The 17,438-nt window shown below is 58.4% G+C and overlaps 1 protein-coding gene across 1 annotated transcript in view; it reads right to left on the bottom strand.

The window, feature by feature from the left end:
• Positions 1-17,438, bottom strand: part of AGRN (agrin) — a gene marked incomplete at both ends in the record, with an annotated part of 134,723 nt that overhangs the window by 52,355 nt on the left and 64,930 nt on the right. The window contains one exon of the mRNA XM_082493355.1: positions 13,802-13,849. Coding sequence (XP_082349481.1) covers positions 13,802-13,849 — 48 coding nt within the window. The remainder of the gene's footprint in view (positions 1-13,801; positions 13,850-17,438) is intronic.

The following is a 17,438-nucleotide window of genomic DNA, read 5'->3' as shown; positions in this document are numbered from 1 at the left end:
GGGTGGGAAGAGGGAGAGTCAGGGTTGCAGAACACTTCTTACTGCTGTCTGGGCCCAGAGCTGCTGGCATTCATCAGAACTGAGCCGCTCCTGCACAAAGAACAACAACGTGAGCCAGCAACGTTCATCTCCGGTGAGGACAGGCTGAGAGTTGGGGGGGTTCAGCCTGGAGAAGAGAAGGCTCCGGGGAGACCTTAGAGCCCCTTCCAGTCCCCAAAGGGGCTACAGGAGAGCTGGGGAGTGTCTCTTGATCAGGGAGGGGAGTGATATGACGAGCGGTAATGGTTTAAAACTGAAAGAGGGGAGATTTAGGTAAGGTACTAGGAAGAAATTTTTGACTGTGCGGGCAGTGAGCTCCTGGCGCAGGTTGCCCCGAGAAGCTGTGGCTGCCCCATCCCTGGGGGTGTTCAAGGCCAGGTTGGATGGGGCTGGGAGCAACCTGGGCTGGGGGGAGGTGGCCCTGCCCAGGGCAGGGGGTTGGAACGGGATAATCTTCAAGGCCCCTTCCAACTCAAACCATTCTATGATTCTACAGCTACCCATTGCACCAGGTGTAATGACAGCAGCTCAGATCCATGCCTCCCATCCCATCCGTGACACTTCCTCAGGCAGCCCCTAATTAGCACCAGGAAGGGAGCAGGATGCTTCATTACCAGGGAAGCCCCTGCCAAGGTTCAGCTCAGCATTTCCCCAAGCAGGCTGCACGGGCACAGGTGGCTGGTACTCCACGAGTAGCTGCCAGGGCAGATGGCACCAGCTCCACCTCCTCGTGTCCAACAGTGCCTGCAGATGCCCAAAACGGCTGTAAGGACAGATGAGAAAAGGACAGCTTCGCTGTGGCTAACAGGGAGGGCCAGAGCCACCACGAGAATGGCTAGGAGCCACTGAGGCTCCGCTCTGCAGGGAGATGCGGGAGTTGGTGTGAGGCTGCAGGCATCTCAGAAGACTGTTGTTGAAGTAAAGGTCCTGCTTGAGCTGGGCCCAATAGACTGGGCAAAATGAAGATGCCACACAGCGCACACACGTAGAGTTCCTCATCCCTAGAGGTGTTCAAGGCCAGGCTGGAAGGGGCTTTGAGCAACCTGGTCTAGTGGGAGGTGTCCCTACCCATGGCAGTGGGTTGGAGCTAATCTTTACGGTCCCTTCCAACCCAAACCATTCTTTGATCCTGGAGCACTCCTGGGCCAGAGCTGGCAAGACTATTCTGCCAAGTGAGAGCCCAGGACAATAGATCTATGCAAAGGACTTCCTCTGTGCCTCAGCAACCCCTTCCCCCCCCACCCCCAGGCCTGCACTGTGCCTTCCTTCAGCCCCCTGCATCCTAAAAAAAAAACCAGTAGCCAAGGGTTCAAGTTGCATCCTGCCCTCCCCAGCCTGGAGCCAGCACCTTCCACCTCTCTCCCAGCTACCAGGTCTGGCTACACCACAGTTTGCACCAGGAGCTCCAGGTAGAGCTCTCTGATGAGCTTCTCAATCCATCCCAGCCTTCTTCCGAGCCTCCTAGACCAGAACAGTGAAGGCAGGCAGCAGGCAGACAGCAGCCGGCTGCAGGCAGGGAGGGTGGAGAGAGCAGCTTCGGCTTCCACCTTCAACTCCCCATCCAGTTTTGCACCTCGGTTCTCCCGTTTACAAAAAATGCGGATAATAATAATCACCAAACCCCCGATGTCAGTAGGTAAATAGCTCAATATAAGTAGTAGGGATTAATAACAAGCTGGCTTCCTCAAGTGCTTTGAGATCTTGAGGTGAAGAGCTCTACCTAATAAGCCCCTAGCTTTCACATTAAAATGTTTCTCCGGCTTAATAACAATAATCATAAACGTAATGTCAAAATTGCTCTTTTCCACTGTACAGAAAAGAAAAAAAAAGTGCTACTGGAGCGGCTTGCTGATTGCTTATTGCACCCTGCCAGCCCCTCTGCGACACACGCCTGCCTGCCCCGCACTCCCTGGCGGTGCCCGGCCAGGCCACCGAGAGGAGACCTGAGAGAGGTTCTGGTGGCCACAGAGTTCCTCCCCTCAGAAGCTTTCTCCTCGGCAGGAATCCTGCCAAGGGAGGAGGAGGAGGCGGAGGAGGAGGAGGAGGAGGAGGGCCCTGAACACCCCCCAGAGGAGGGGGACGCCGGGAAAACGCGCAGGCGATTCCTGGCAGCTGCCCCCTCCCCAGCCAGCCCTGCCTGCTGAAGGCAGAACGGGCGTTTGCCAGCCTGGACCCGCTCCAGATCCCAGGGGAGTTCATCCCTTCTCTGAGCAGGCCGAGGAAAACAATCAGAAAAGCACAGCCAGAAACTTGATTACAGCTTGTGGGTGGGAGATAGAGGGTGGGATGTACCTGCTTTCATGGCATAAAGCGTCTCCAGCGACGGGAAAGGGGTAGGAGAGAGGAAAGGCTGACAACACACGACAGCCACACTGCCGAGCTCCGGACAGACGCAGCCACAAATCATAGAATCATAGAATGGTTGAGGTTGGAAAGGACCTTGAAGACCATCTAGTTCCAACCCCCCTGCCCTGGGCAGGGCCACCTCCCCCCAGCCCAGGTTGCTCCCAGTCCCGTCCAACCTGGCCTTGAGCACCTCCAGGGATGGGGCAGCCACAGCTTCTCTGGGCAAACACCCGTGTTAGAGAGAAGCCACCACCACCACGGAGCAGGCAAGAAGCCACCAAAATTGCTGGACAGCACCCAGGGCCTGTGAGGAGCCCGCATGGACAGTTCCTCAGCCAGGAGACAAGAAGCACAAGCGAAGCAGCAGCAAGCAAACACTAACAGCAAAGGCAAGGGCACGTGCACAATAAACCCCGGGGGCAGATGCCCCACACTTGGAAACATCCCAGGTCAGGCTGGATGGGGCTTTGAGCAACCTGATCTAGTTGAAGATGTCCCTGGTCATTGCAGGGGCGTTGGACTTTAAAGGTCCCTTCCAACCCAAACCATTCTATAGATTCTACAAGGTCGAGCCTTCCTTCTGGAGAAGGGGCGAGGGCCCACCACAACAACCTAAGCAAGCCTGCCCTGCCGCCATCCAACATGGAAGGACACCGATGGCGCAAAAGGCCGGGGGAACAAGGAAAGAGGAGGGCAGAGTTGCCTTTGGGGCTCCCTCATGCCGAAAGGGCAGAGGGAAGTACAAGGCCCAGGGACGGAGCCGTGCGCGTGTGTGTCAGGCCGGTGAAGGCCGGCATTAATTCTGCATGAGCGCGAGGTGCCCGTTGCCATGGAGACCGGTTAGGCCGGCGCTCCAGCCCAGACTCTCGCCTGTGCACATCTACTCCCCTCGCCAGGCCCACCCTCCCTGCCATCAATATTAATTGCATCAGCCAGGGCTTGCTCGCTGAGGGAGAAGGAGGCGCCTGCCCTGCTCAAGGGCCTTCGCCGCGGGGCTGGGAGAGCCACACACGGCCACCGGCACCGTCCACCCCACAGCCCTGGCTAAACGCTGCTCAGCACCTCCCAGGCCACGCCGAGATCAGCATTGGCTCTCACAGAATCACACCATGGTCAGGGGGTTGGAAGGGATCTCTGGAGATCATCCAGTCCAACCCCCACCAGAGCGGGTTGCACAGGACCGCATCCAGGCGTGTTTGGAAGCTCTCCGGAGAAGGAGACCCCACAGCCTCTCTGGGCAGCCTGTGCCAGGGCTCTGCCACCCCGAAGGGAAAGAAGTTTTTCCCCGTGTTCAGACGGAATTCCCCGTGTCCCAGTTTGTGCCCGTTGCCCCTTGTCCTGTCGCTGGGCACCACTGGGAAGAGTCTGGCCCCATCCCCTGGACACCCACACCCGCCCTGCAGATACTGATCAGCGTTGATGAGATCCCCTCTCAGCCCTCTCTTCCCCAGCCTGGGCAGCCCCAGGGCTCTCAGCCCTTCCTCACCGGAGACACGCTCCGGTCCCCTGAGCATCTTCATCATCCCCCGCTGGATTCTCCAGCAGTTCCTCTCCACAAAAGAAACGCAAAGCCATCAGATCCTGTGTCCTTACCACACTGCTTAACCCAGACATTCTTCTTTAGAGCCCCCAGCCCTGGCACAGACAGAGCGGCATTAGGGGCATGCTAACCCTGAGTCCTCCAGCCTCAGTTTTTCCCATCTTCACCCACTTCGTGCCCTGCCCTTGCCTACAAGATGGGACAGTGACTTCAGGCAATGCCACTGATGTGGATGAGGAAAGCTGCAGTTAGAGAACCGCTTGCTAAAGGCACTGCCCACAGCCCCGCATAGAGCCCTACAGGTACCGAAGGGAATGGGGAAGGCAGCACCCCTCCTCGCTCATCAGGATCATGCACATCTTTATTCCCACAGTTTAGCTTAGCCATGGTGCTGAGTTACACTGTAGCTGCCAGTCTGTGGTCCTCAAGGCCACAAGAACCTCTCCAGAGCAAATCCCCAAACCACTTCAAGCTGACACGTTCTAAGGATGGAAGGTCCTTCAGAAGCTGAGGAAACCATACAGTTTGGATGGCATGTTCTAAGGATGGAAGGTCCTTAAGCAATTGAGAGAATGGTCCACCATCCAGTCTGGGAGCCTCTGTGACACTCTCAGCTCTCCGAGGGTCTTACTTGCACAGCTCTACACATGGCAGAGGTCTCTGGGAAACCAAGTATCTTCTCCTAAGGCCACAGCGTGGTAATTCAGCCCCACAAACACACTCCGTGCTCCTGTGTCACACGGGGAGACAGCGAGAGGAGACCCAGAAATGTGGTCATCACCAGCCACATCCTTCGAAGCCCAACTGTCTGAAAAAACCTCTTCACTTCTAAAAGCCACCACAACTGAAATCTAACCTATGAGTAGCGGAGTGATCAGGACTGTCCCCTCGCAGGGCTGACACCAGCGACATGGGCAGCACGGGCCGAGGCAGACAAAGGAGGAGAGCCGACTACACGGTGGTCTACCATTGGGGGTCAGGAGGGGCGGGCAGCAAGGAAAAAAGTTGATCAGTCGGAAGATCTAAAAGCCAACTCGTGCTGGAGGCAGAGAGATGGTAGCGAGCACGGCAGCGCCGGGGGCGGGCAGGGTAGGGTGGAGCAGGGAGGAGTTGAAAGCATCACATTCTTGGGTCTAAAACATCAAAGTCACTCTTGCAAATCAAACATCATCTTAAAAGTCTCTCTCATTAATCTGTCACGAGCCCCCCGCCCCCCGCGAGAGCAGCTCTGAGCAGACTGTCACGGCTCCTCATCACTGGAAGAATTCCTCAGCCTCCATCAGAGAGAGGAGCAGTTTGGAACTGCGCTCCGCAAGGGACGCGAGCGAGAAGCCAGCCTCGGCAGCAGGCTCCCGCCGCCCTGCCTGCCCACCCCAGCGCACCCGGATCCCCCCGGCCGCGCCACAGAGCAACCGGCCAAGAGCGGGAACCCACCCCGAGGAACCACACCGCAGCAAAACACCCAAAGCACAGCGCACACCAAGAGCGCGCCCAGATGGGATGGCAGCCCGTACGTAGCCCACGCGAGGGAGGGGAGGCAAAGGCAAGGAAAATAGTAAAAAAAAAAAATACTTGGATGGTTTTAACGTGCTCCCACCTGCCTGCGGAGGCCACGCTCTGCGAAACGGGGTGTTTACAAATCGGGGAGATGAGAGAGCTCGGCGAGGGAAGGTGGGCTGCAGCAGTCTCTGGATGCCTGGAGGGAAAGATGGCTGGTCCAAAGCAGGTCCAAAGCCAGCACTCAGCTCCACCCTTGGCAGCGCCAGCACACCGTCCTTCGCTGACCTTTCCCAGGCCACCGGGTACTCTGCAAGGTCTACCCATGAGCTTGCTCATGCCCTGGGGGTCTCAGCCAACTTCACGCCTCCTGCTGTCCTTTGCTCTCCCTCTGCACTTCATACGAAGTATGAAACGTAGCGACTGCATCCCACCGCGCAACAGCAAGACTCCTTGTGTCACGGTGACCTCGAGCCACGTTCCTACAAAAACAACGTTCACTGTGGCAAGAAATCCTCTGCCCCAGCAGAGCTCCGGGTAGTATTTGCAGTGGGTTAACTCTGGGAGCTGGTAGCGATGCGCTAAGTCTCTCCGAAAGGTACCACACACCAACTTCAGCATGACACAGCCAAGGGGAAGAGAACACAAAGCAAGACAAATGCTGTTACTTTGCCACAACGCTCTGAGACTAAACGCCAGAAGGACAGTCCTGGGAGACGCGAGGCAGAAATGTGGGGTGAGGGAAGCTCAGGGATCTGCAACCTTAGCAAGGACCTGATACAGGGAAAAACAGCAACACCTTAGCGGTTCTCCCATCTACTCCTCCTCCAACACTTAAGCCACCTAACATGAAAGTGCATAAATTGATCCCCAAGAGAAAGCTCAAACCTCGCTGTAAATGGAGAAGAAAATGCTCTCAAGAGATCAAAAGTGGTGTCTAATAACTGCTGCTACCTTATCTACCGCTCAGCTTTTGAAGAGCTATGTTTAGCATCTCTCCTCTCTCCAGAGCAACCCTGAAGCAGTCTGAGCTGGTTCGGCTTTGCTGCGGTGCTCAGGGTGCAAAATCCCGGCAGGGAAACGGTGGCTCCGGCTGCGGGAGCGGGCAGGAAAGCCAGGCTGGGCTGGGGGGCGAACGCATGGGGATGACGCTCCACAAGCACATCCCAGTCCTGGTTCCCGAGCTGTTGCCTCACCGCCAATGGTGATTATGAGCAAGAAAAGAGGAAGGGGAAGCCAAAGATGTAACCACGGTGACTTCACTGCAGGACCCCCTGGGCCAGCTAAGGGATGGAAGGCTTCACCCTGGAGGCATGAATTGCCCAGGATCCTTGGGGCAAACAGAAGAGCATCCCAGGTCATTCCCTGCCCGAGGTGGCGGGTGCGAGCACCGTACCGGCAGCTCAGGAGGTCAGCGTTTCAAATCCGTGATGCAGCAACATCTTAGAGAAGGAGCGGGCACTATGTAATTAAAAGCGAGCAGCCGCCAAAAAGCCTGGTACAAAAATTTCACCTTGCGCAGAGTGAGTGATTTTTTTCTGTTCCATGATGTGTAACAAGACTTCCCACCACGCTCCGATGCTCCGAGTCCCTCCTCGCTCAGCAACGCCAGCCTCAGCCCGCCGGCTGACACAGCCAGAGGTGTGGAAACACGGCCACCCCTCACCGCTGCTGGAGCTCTGCCCATCTGCCTGGGGACAGGTCACCCCAGTGCCACGCGGCCGGGCACACGGCATCCAGACAGGGGTGCAAACCTCTCCCTGCTCCCCCCACCATGGTTCCCCGCACGTGGGCTCAGCAAAGGAGTCATTCCTCAGTGTAAGAGGGCTTGCGAGGGGACAGCACAATCAAGCAGGAGAGCATCTCCACCGAGCCGCCGTGGTCCTAGGGCAGCCCGTGCCCCAAACACACATGCCTCCATGGAGCATCCCTCCCCCATGCACACTGTGCCACTTCTCCACACAGAGAGGTGATGGTAGCCCAGCGGCCACTGCGGCCACCACAAGGAGCACCAGCGAGGCTTAACGTCAGCCCCAAAGGTGAGGAGCTGATGCGGGTGGATGCCACGGCTGGAGGCCATAAGGAGATGGATTACTGCTGGAGCGGATCGCTTTCCCCGCTCCGGCTGCTGCAAGTCTGCTCCCGACATTTCAAACCGCACGTGCGGGAGAGGGCTGGGGCCGGGAAAAGCACGGGTGCGAAAGGAAGAGAGTGCGGGTGGTCAGAAAAAAGACCAGGAGCTGCAAAATGCATCTGCGGGTGGACAAAAAAAAAGATGGGTCTGCAATACCTTCCCATTCTACTGAGATCAGCCCCACCGCGAAGCCTGCGCTATGAATTCATTTTGTGGCATCCAAGTCTTATGTTGGCTTGTGTCAAAAGAGAAACAGGCTGGGATTAGCAGCCAAAGCCAGCAGGGTGTTCCAGTACCGCCACGCACAAAAGCAACAAAATCGAAGAGCTTGTGTTTTATTTTAAGTTGTATTTTCATGGCTCTCTTCCCAGGGCAGCCGAGTGTCCCCTCCCCTGTCCCCCCCGAGCAGGCACAGAGCTGCCCAGAGAGCCACCCGGCTGCTTTGAGACACCAAAAGCCCGAGGCCCCCTCCCGGGTATTCTCTCCGACAGGGACTGGAGAAGGAAGGGCTCAGCGTGAATTTGGCAGCGGGAGGAGGGTACGCCGGCACACGCGTGTCCCGAGGTCGCGCCAGCCCCAGCCCTCGCACTGCGAAGGTTTAGCTACAGGGCTGTGGGCAGCACGCGAGACTAGGCAGAGCAGGCAAGGGCAGGCCAGCGCCTTACACGACTTCTAAGCCCAAGATAATTATTTCCCCCTCACTACATCCATGCCAATAGGTTACTGGCCAGAGGAAGCTGCTCATCAGAATTACGGGATGCTAATTAAAAACGATCAAATAAAAGGAAGGAGCATCTTTTCCCGATGAAGTATCAAACAGGAGGAGTGAGACGGGGACCTCCGATACATTGCTGCTGCTCAGGCACAGCCAGAGCTCTGCACCGAAGAGCACCGCAGCCCCGCGCAGCCCGGTAAAGCCTCTCCTGGCACACAGTCTCCCCCCGGCCGGGCATCCTCTCCTCAGCTGCCAACACACCCAGACACAGGGCTGGAAGAGAGCAGAGAGGTCGTGAAACACCACTTCCCAACGCCACTTGGCCGTCCCTCGCAGAACGGTCCCCCTTCGCAGGGTGGCGAGGGACACGCACCCTCCAGGCTCTCAGTCTGGAGGTAACACAGCCAAAGTAACACCCAGTCTGCCCAAATTCATCGAGTCACGTACAGGTGGAGAGTATTTCCTAACACCCCCCAGGCACAGATCAGATGCTCCGTAACGTGCGGCACCGTTCGCACCCAACCAAAGCAGCGACGTGGGGAACTGGTCCTCGCAACGCTGCAGGTGGCCGACACTCAATTCGTGGCAGAGGGGACACGAGATGGAGGGGGAGACACTGGAGGGGAGAGGGAGCTGGACCTGACGAGGCAAAGCCATAACAGGGTGCTGAAGAGAGGGCATCCAGCAGCCAGGTGAAAGACAATGCCCAGGACCGAGAACATTGTAGGATTAATACGCTAACTGGTTTCCTATGCAGACTTGAAAAGCCACCTGCACCAGCATCCCCTCTGCCTAACACCACGCCTGGACCAGTGCTGCAAACCCTGTATTTATGGGGCTGCCAGGCACAAGGAAGCATTTTTCCAATATTTAATTTCTCAGGCGTCCTCATCTCATGCATCAGTGCTGCTTTTATGCATCCATAAATAAGCGTTTAGCGCTGCTCCCTTGGCCTGGTGCAACGGGTTGGGCAAGCATCACTCTATCCACGCTCGCCAAAAAGAAATGGTGTCCTGCCGTCTCAGACTTCTCCGATGCTTCCAAACCCAGCAGAGACAGGACCCACAGCTGGCTGGTACCATTAACACATCTGCAAAGGTGCAGAGATGCCCGCAAAAGGGCTGGCTCCCCCCACCCTGGCGGGCTGTCATGACTCTCCCCGTCCGTGAGGGATGCTTGCTCGAGACAGGCTGAAGCAAGATGAAGCTCTGAGATTAGGACACAATCCTGCGCTTGATCCAGAAAGCTGCTGGGGCCAGCAAGAAACCCAAACCTGCCAGACCAAAGAGCTGGTGAGAGCATCACGGGTGGGGGACACTGCTCAGCTCCCAGCCCCGGGGAACAGGAGGAGGCTTACCCGCACCAGGAATGGGAGCGGAGTGTGTGTGCAGGCACGGTGAGAGCCAAAACCGCCACCAGCAACGCAGAGCCCTGCTCTACTCCCCCGACTCCCACGTGAAAAGGACGGCTTTGTGTCCCGCTTGCTGCTCTCAGCTCCGGAGCCATCCGCTGTTGGCTGTGCCATCACACTCCTCATGGACCTCACTAATAGGTACCCCAGCCGAGAGGGCCTTCTGCACCCCTGCGGAGCACCCGGGGGGAGGAAGGTGGCGAGAAGAGAGGGATGAGGGGCAGCTGACCCCGAGAGCCCCGTGCCTCATCCTATCGATCCAGCGGAGCAGCCGGCCCAGCCCCGAGGGAGTTTATTGTTCTCCCTGCCCTCCGCAGAGCAAACAACAAACCCGACCTCGCCTCCCGCGCGCCGCTCCACCGAGGGATGCTGCACACAAACAGAAACCAAACCTCTCATGGCAGACGCCGCGAGAACAAGGAGAGGGGAGGACGCACCCTCCAAAATCCTCCCCCACCATTTATTTTCGCACACACACCCCTCCAGGGGATGCGGGGAAGGCACAGCCCACCCTGCCTACCCCCTGCCCCCCACCTGCCACAGCACCGCTGCCCTGGGGGGGCCGCAGCTGAGCCAACAGCCACCCCCTCTCCGCCTCCCCACGCAGACACTCCCCAGCTCCCGCGAGAAAGGGGAAGAATTAGCCAGCTTGGATGCCACGGGCCAGTCCCTCAGGTGGGGAAAAAGGCAACAGCCTTCCTGGAGCGCTGCATTTAAGAAAAAGGCCTTACGGAGCTTAACAAGCCCCTGCCCGGCTGCGGGAATGCCAGGGGCGTGGGAGATTTGGGAGAAAGCAGTGAGTTAACAGCATTAATGGCCTCATTTCAAAATGAAGCGGAGACCACTCTATAAATCAATGTGTGGCTGAAGAGTTTGCTAGGGTAGAAATTGGTACTAGAAGAAAAAGAAGAGATAATAAATAGCACATGAGTGCTAATTAGACACCTCCCTGCTGGCTGGCAAAGTCTTTCACCTCCAGCAGCGCCGGAGAACCCAGGGAGCGGTTGTGGCTCCTGCACCTTTTGTGTATGTAGGACAGGGTCTTTGTAGAAGAGATGCCCAAAGCGTGGGAAGCTGCTTCCTTCAGACGAAAACTGAGGTCTGACATTGCCGGGGCAGACGATGATTTCCGTCCCGGCTTTGCACTACCGTTTAGAAGGGGAAAGGACCACAGCAAACCTTCCAGCAGCAGGGTTTCCAGACGGAAACACTGAGTTGCAGATCCTCAGCTGGTACCGGTGGGCAGAGATCTGTTGGCTCACGGCGCAGGCTGCCAGCTGGTGGCAACCCACTGCTCACCACAGAGCTGCGCAGACCAGTAGAAGATGAGGATCTGGCCCAGGAGATAAAAGATGTGACAATCCTCAAGGAGTCCAGCTGGAGAAGAAGCCATCGAGGGGTCCTGCTGTGCTCGATGCTGGCACTGTCACACACTTGTGCTGGGACACAGCCCCTGAGCGCTCACCGCCTGCCGAGACCCACTGAATCCTCACTCACCACCTTTGTCCCACCAGCAGGTACCGCCTGGGGAAGGGACACGGTGCGGCGAGGTGGAGACCCTCTCCCTGCCCGTCCTTCTCAGATGCGGCTGGTTAGGGGAAGGGAGAAGGGTCCGGCGGGTCCCCAACCAGCCCTCCCGGTCGGACAGCCGGGCACGGCTCTCACTAGCGCAACACCTTGTCCCACCAAAGCCACCCTAAGAGCAAGCCAAGGACAGGAGAACCGTGGCCCTCACCCCGCAAACCTCAGCCACATCTGAGCACTTTACAAGTTCAAGCATGGCCCTGTCTAAGTCAGAGGACTATACACAGGACCAGAGCCACGTCTCCAAGGCAGCCCAGGCGATGAACACTGCCTCCAGCAGAGCAGAAGCAGCAGGGACCAGCCCCTTCACCCCAGAGTGGACCTCTCCCCTATGCCCGCTGCTCCCATCTGCCCAAAAACGCTTCCCGAAGACAACGCGAGGCATTTGCACCGTATTAGACTTGCAAAAGGAGGCGCCTTCTTTGGCAACCCACCAAGGGTGGTAGTTTTCCATCTCCTGTGGGGACCAGAGATCTTTTGGAGTATGTCATCTGGATGGGCTGGGCTGCTAATATTTTGAAGCCCTAAGCTAGGAGTTACACCTACGTTCGTTTTTATTTTTGCTTTAGATGTCTTCTCTGGTCCAATTATAGATTAATCACATTTTATCTGGCATCCGTTTCTCCCCCGCCTCCTTCCCCACCCCCATCAGAGAAGGAAAGAAAGAAAGAAACAAACGTGTTATTAATTGGCTGCTGTTTTCTGTTGGGTTCTTATCTGCGCACGTGAAACTAGGGAGGCTGGGGAAGGTGACTGAACAGCCTGCCAGCAGAAAACGGGGCCTTTTAAGCCTGATTTTCAGAGAAAACAAAGCTCCTGTGATGACATTATCTGAGCGTGTGCTTGCCTGCCTGCATCCAATAGCCTTTAAAGCCATTGACTGATAACAGCATGGCCTCAAAAACCGAAGTTTCGACAGGTCTGTGAAACTGGAAGGCCTTAGTAAGCCCAGAGAAAAGGTGTGAGGTGCTGGTGGGTACGCTGCTCACCAGACAGCAGGGAATCCATAGGCGAGAGGCAATCCACAGGCGAGTGCCACAGGTCCAGGGACAATGCAAGTCTATAGGAAACCCAGGTACCGTCCCACCCGCTCTGCCAGGGAAGGACTAATAAGGTCAAAATCTGGAGGTGGGGATGGGACTGTTAGGAGACCCCAGAAGCAGAAACCTGTGGGATGCAAGCAAGGATGGGAAAGGACAGAGCGCTGCGTTAGAATCTACATGCCCACACCCTTTCTGACAAGGGCAGTGGAGATACCTGGTGTCCAGCTGAACCCAGTTTCCATTTTGCTCTTGATGCTGACAAGGCTGAAATCTTTGGCCAGCTGGAACACAAGCCCAACAGATTTTTCGGTAGCATTTATACAGCATTAGTAGCTGACTGGTCCAAGACTGGATGGGCTGCGACGATTCATCTTTGGCTACACAGCAGAAGCAGTAATCTAATGAACAGCCAACAGCATCTCAGCAACCTCTGCTAGCCTTAAAAATCACCTCTCCCCGAGCCGCCCAGCCCACGTCCCACATACTTGTGCTGGAGAGATTCCCACCTGCTTTGTGTCCGTTTAACCTCCTGCTGCCTTGAGCCAGCACAACCCACTCCAGTCCTTTCCCAGCAAGACCAAAACCTGCTAAGGCAGCGGAGGGTCCCGAGGAAACACCACGTCCACATCACTCCCCCGAATAAGCATCCCTCCGTGCTTTCAGGGCAGGGTGGGGGGCGGCAGGGAGGACGTCTGCTGCCCAGGCCACGGCGAGATGCAGCCTCCAGCTCCAGGTTCCACCAACTAGTCACCTCCCTCACTGTCCTCCCCTGACTTGCTCTGATGCTACACCAAAAATAGAGGGACAGAGGGAGGCAGAACGCTGTTTCTGGCTGTTTCCTCATGCTAACAGCCCATCACCTTCTCCTGGTCTTTCCCTCACCTGTGACTCTGCAATGTACCATGGGCACACGTGCCGTTTGCTTTTTATCTTGTCCTCCGTGCCTGCAGAGCAGCGAGCCTTTCCGCACCTCCTTCTGCTCCCCCCTCCTTTTGCCAACATCCAGGAAGACACTTAAGGGTCAAAGACAGAATAGCCATTGGATTCAACGCTGCTGCTTTTAAGGATAAGGTCCCTTTCTCCAGTCTCCTCCCTTCCACAGTCTCAGCAGATGAATTTGTAAAGCTCTGCAAAGTGCTGGAGCACACAGAAGACCCCATCTCCCTTCCCAGCCCTTCCCCACAGCCACCCGGGAAAGCCTCTGCGGAGAAAGGGCTGCTGTGCCTCCCAGGGAGCAACGAGGGACCGTGGCTCTGCCCTGTCTCCTCGCCCCGGAGAGCCACGCTCCTGCATCCCCAGGGCAGGGGCACGGGCATGAGTGAGCTGCGGTGGTGCTCCGGGCGCCCAGAGCAGCCAGTCAGCCACGAAATAGATCACTGGGTCAGGAGCGCAGCCACCGTCAGCTGCGGGAAGCACGAGAGGCTCAAGCCATTTGCTCTCAAGTGCGTCCTGAGCACAGGAACCGAGCTCCACCAAGCGACGGTGTACTTACCATCTCGCGGCGTCGGCGGCGTCTGGGTAAAATAACTATTGGGCTTGTCTGCAAAGAAACAAAAAACACAGGGCTATCAGCAGTTCCCTTTTGCACGTTCTTCCCTCCTCCCCTCCAGACCTCTGTCCACAGCTCCCCAGCAGCTTTTGGGCCAGCATTTCTTTCCTTCAGCCCACACGCCCTGCACAAGTAGGTACAAACTCCTGCGGAACGCCTGGGAGGTCCTGCGGCAAGGAGGGAGCAGCGGGAACAGGAGCCAGGAGTCCCAGCTCTCCCACTTGTATCGATGGAGCAGCTCTGGCTTGGGATCTGGGAGCAGCCCGGCAGGGCTGGCGCTTGCCTCAGCCCCTCGTGTGCCGTTTCACCTGGGCTGCGATGCAAACCGCGCTGCGTATCGCCCCTCACACACGCACCCAACCCGGGCACGGACTCGCCAAGTCATTTGGGTTGAGCCGGACAGCAGTGGGGAACGCTGCAGCCTCCGAGGCAAGAAGGCACCGGTAGGAGAAAGGGGCAGCGGAAGGTAAAAGCTCCCATGGACATGACCCAGAGCAAGGTGGTACAGCCTCACCACCACCCAGCCCCCTATGTTTGGGTAACCCCTGATCAAGCAGGGGGACAAGAAGAGCCCCACTCAGGCAGTTGGCTCCACAGAGCCTGCCATCCTGAGTGGGAAACCCCCTAAAGTCAGTGTCAAACTCTGCTCTGCTCTCTCTTAAGCGATGTGCCCAGGGCAGCAAAGGCAGAGGGCACACCACTCCTTACTGGCCAAACTCTTCCCCTACCACCACCTGGGCCCTGCTCCTGCCGGTGCTTTTTAAATGCATTTGTGTATTTTACAGTTTTGCACAGCTTTTCTCTAACCACCCCCACACACCACGGGAAACAGCGCATCCCAAAGCTAGGCTAGGAGGATCTGCCTGCCCTCTAAAGGTTTTTCTCACAGCAGGTGTTTGACACTTTGCAGCATCAAGGAGGTCAAAGACACCGTTGCACGATGGAGTCTTCCTCCACAGGCTGTGCCCAGAGAAAGGAGGGCGAGCACCTGTGCAAGGATGAGGCAACAGAGCCCGGTGCCTGAAGCAGCCAGCAATACGTGGATGTATCCACACCCAAATGTGCCATCTACGCAGCCGCACCAGGGATCAGAGCCTGTCGCCTAACCTCAGGGAAAACTCCGTCCTGCCCAACCCTCTGCTGATTCTTCAAAACAAGAGGGCATGCAGAAAGCAGGGATCCTGGACACGTCTCCCACCCACTGCATATCGTGACAGGGACCCGAGGGTTCAGCAGTTTGTAACAAGGAAGCAGCAGAAGCCCCTGGCCAGGGCAGAACTCACATGAGACCATCTTTTGGCCCTCATCCCCAAAACAGCCCTGCTGAGATCCCCACCTCGCGAACAGACTGACTGCATCCCCCCCCAGCCAGGAGCATCACCCACACTCAGACCTCAAGCAGCAGGTTGGGAGATGCAGCATTTCGGGGGTGGGGAGGGGAACGGGATACGGGACACAGAGGGTGCTGGCACAGCTGAGAGCATGAGCGCACCGTGCACGGTGGGGAGCTGGGGCTGGCCCACGCACACCCGCCTTCGCAGCTCTGCTGTTCTGGGCCAACATCATCTCGGGGAAAAGTGGGGCAAAGCTGAAGCGCGGGCTGTCACCTCCCCAGCTTCTCCGCAGGCAGCAGAAGGCAAGTGAGAAGTGCCTGGGAGCAGGGAGAAGCCCAGCTGGCGGCTGGAAGCACTGGGAGGGCTGCCCTTATGCCGGAGCCCCGGCACGCCGGCTGACCTAACCCCTGCCTCTCCCTCCCCTGCTCCTGCCGCGCGCCCAGGGACACCTACAGTTGTTGAGGAAGAGCAGCACGGCAAATCCCAGCGTCGAGGTGGCCAGGAGGATGAGGCAGATGTTGCACGGGATCATGAAATACCGTACCACCAAGGAGACCTTGTGCTGGTACATCCGGTCCCGCTCCAAGGCCCCCGGCGCCATGGGGTACTGGCAAGCCGTCATGCTCGGCCGTTCACGCTGCAGGCCAAAGCTCAACCCGCCACCAACCCATCCGAGGCACAGTAGCCACAAGGCTCACATGGATCCCTCTTCCCCGCCTCCCCGGTTGTCTTCGGTAGCCGCAAAATCTAAGTTTTCCCAGAGGTTCCCATCCTCCGCTCGCCGGAGGGCAGGGTGGGCCAGGGGCACCTTCAGGAGCAAGAGTTTGTCCCCGCATCTGCCATCTCAGAGGCACAGCCTAGGGGTCAGGTCCGAGCCCGCTCCGGAGGGACACCCGCAGTCCTGTGTTCAGCAATCCCTTTTCCAGCCTGGGAGGTCTCAATCCACACCTGCCCGCAGAAAGCAAACTAAACAACCCCAGGCAAAAGTGCTGAGAGATCAAGTTCCGCGGCCAAGCCCACCGGGATGGGAACAAGCTGCTACCAGCGCAGGAATAGCGCCAGCACCAACACGCGCCGGCTCCCGAGAGCAGGGCTGGGACAGAGACGGCGCGAGGGGTGCCGGCATGGGACCCCTCGCAGCCTCGGCAACATCCGTATCCTCTTGGCAGGGATGGGAGGGAAGGTCTCGCCACCCCGGCAGCGTGCGGCTGCCTCTCAGCTCCCGGCTCAGGCTCCGTGCCAGCCTTCCTCCAGCAACGCTGAGCTTCCTCCGCTGTCCGCGCCTCTCCTCCGGGGCAGGCGCTTCCACGCTCGCCGGCTTCTGACCCTCCGCGGCAGATCCTCGCAGCCAAGCGCCGGGAGCAGCCCAAGGGTGCCGGCTCAGTTAGCCCACCCTCTGGGCGAAGGCAGGCGCTCCCCCTTCCCCGCCGAGGCTCCTTTCACAGCCGCTGCACATCCATCCCCGCTCAGCTCCGCTTTCCTCCCGGGCAGCCGATGCACAGCGTTCCCCCGCCGCCGCCGCCGCTCCCCCTCCTCAGGCAAACCGGGTTCCAGCTCTCCGGTACCCACCAAACCCTCCTCCGGTGAGGAAGAAGGGAAGGCAGCCCGGTTTCTCCCCCTCGGTGGGCTACCGCCTCGCAGACCTCGCCGGCGCAGAGCAACGCTTCCCAACGCCGTGACCGTCGCTGCCACGGCCGGGACAGGCCAGGTCCCTTCCTCACGCCTCTGTGACATGCCAGTCCTTCCCGGAGAGGTTCCAGCTCCCGGCGGAGCCCGGCATGGAGAGGCGGCACAGCCGTGGGATGACAGCGATGGGAGCGGTGGCCGCCCTGGGTGGGTGCGTGGGTGGGTGCGTGGGTGGGTGGACGCGCAGCCAGAGCTCGCAGACCTAATTCCAGCGCCCGAGGTTGGCCCCACGCGTGATGAAAGGGCCACGCAGCATCACACAAGAGAGCCGAGGAGGGAAGAAGCCTCAGCCCGAGCGACCGCCCCACGCCCCGAAGTTTCCCCGCCCGTTCCTCTGCCCCGCGGGGGCCGCCGGTCCCCCCCCATCCCCTCCCTCCCTCCCTCCCTCCCTTCCTCCGCCGGCACCGGGGCTCCACTCCCGCCCCCCCGGCTCCGGGCTCCGAGCCCCGGCAAGCGATTTGGAGGGGAGGGGAGGGGAGGGGGTGGGGGGGAAGAAGCGAACGAGCCCCTCCCGAGCGCTCCGGCGGCCAACAAAGGGGAGGCGAAGGCGAACGGGGCGG

The sequence above is a fragment of the Vanellus vanellus genome, assembly GCF_965231255.1.
Source record: "Vanellus vanellus genome assembly, chromosome: 20".
NCBI classification, from domain to species: Eukaryota; Metazoa; Chordata; class Aves; order Charadriiformes; family Charadriidae; genus Vanellus; species Vanellus vanellus.
This window is presented reverse-complemented; position numbering and strand designations above follow the sequence as displayed.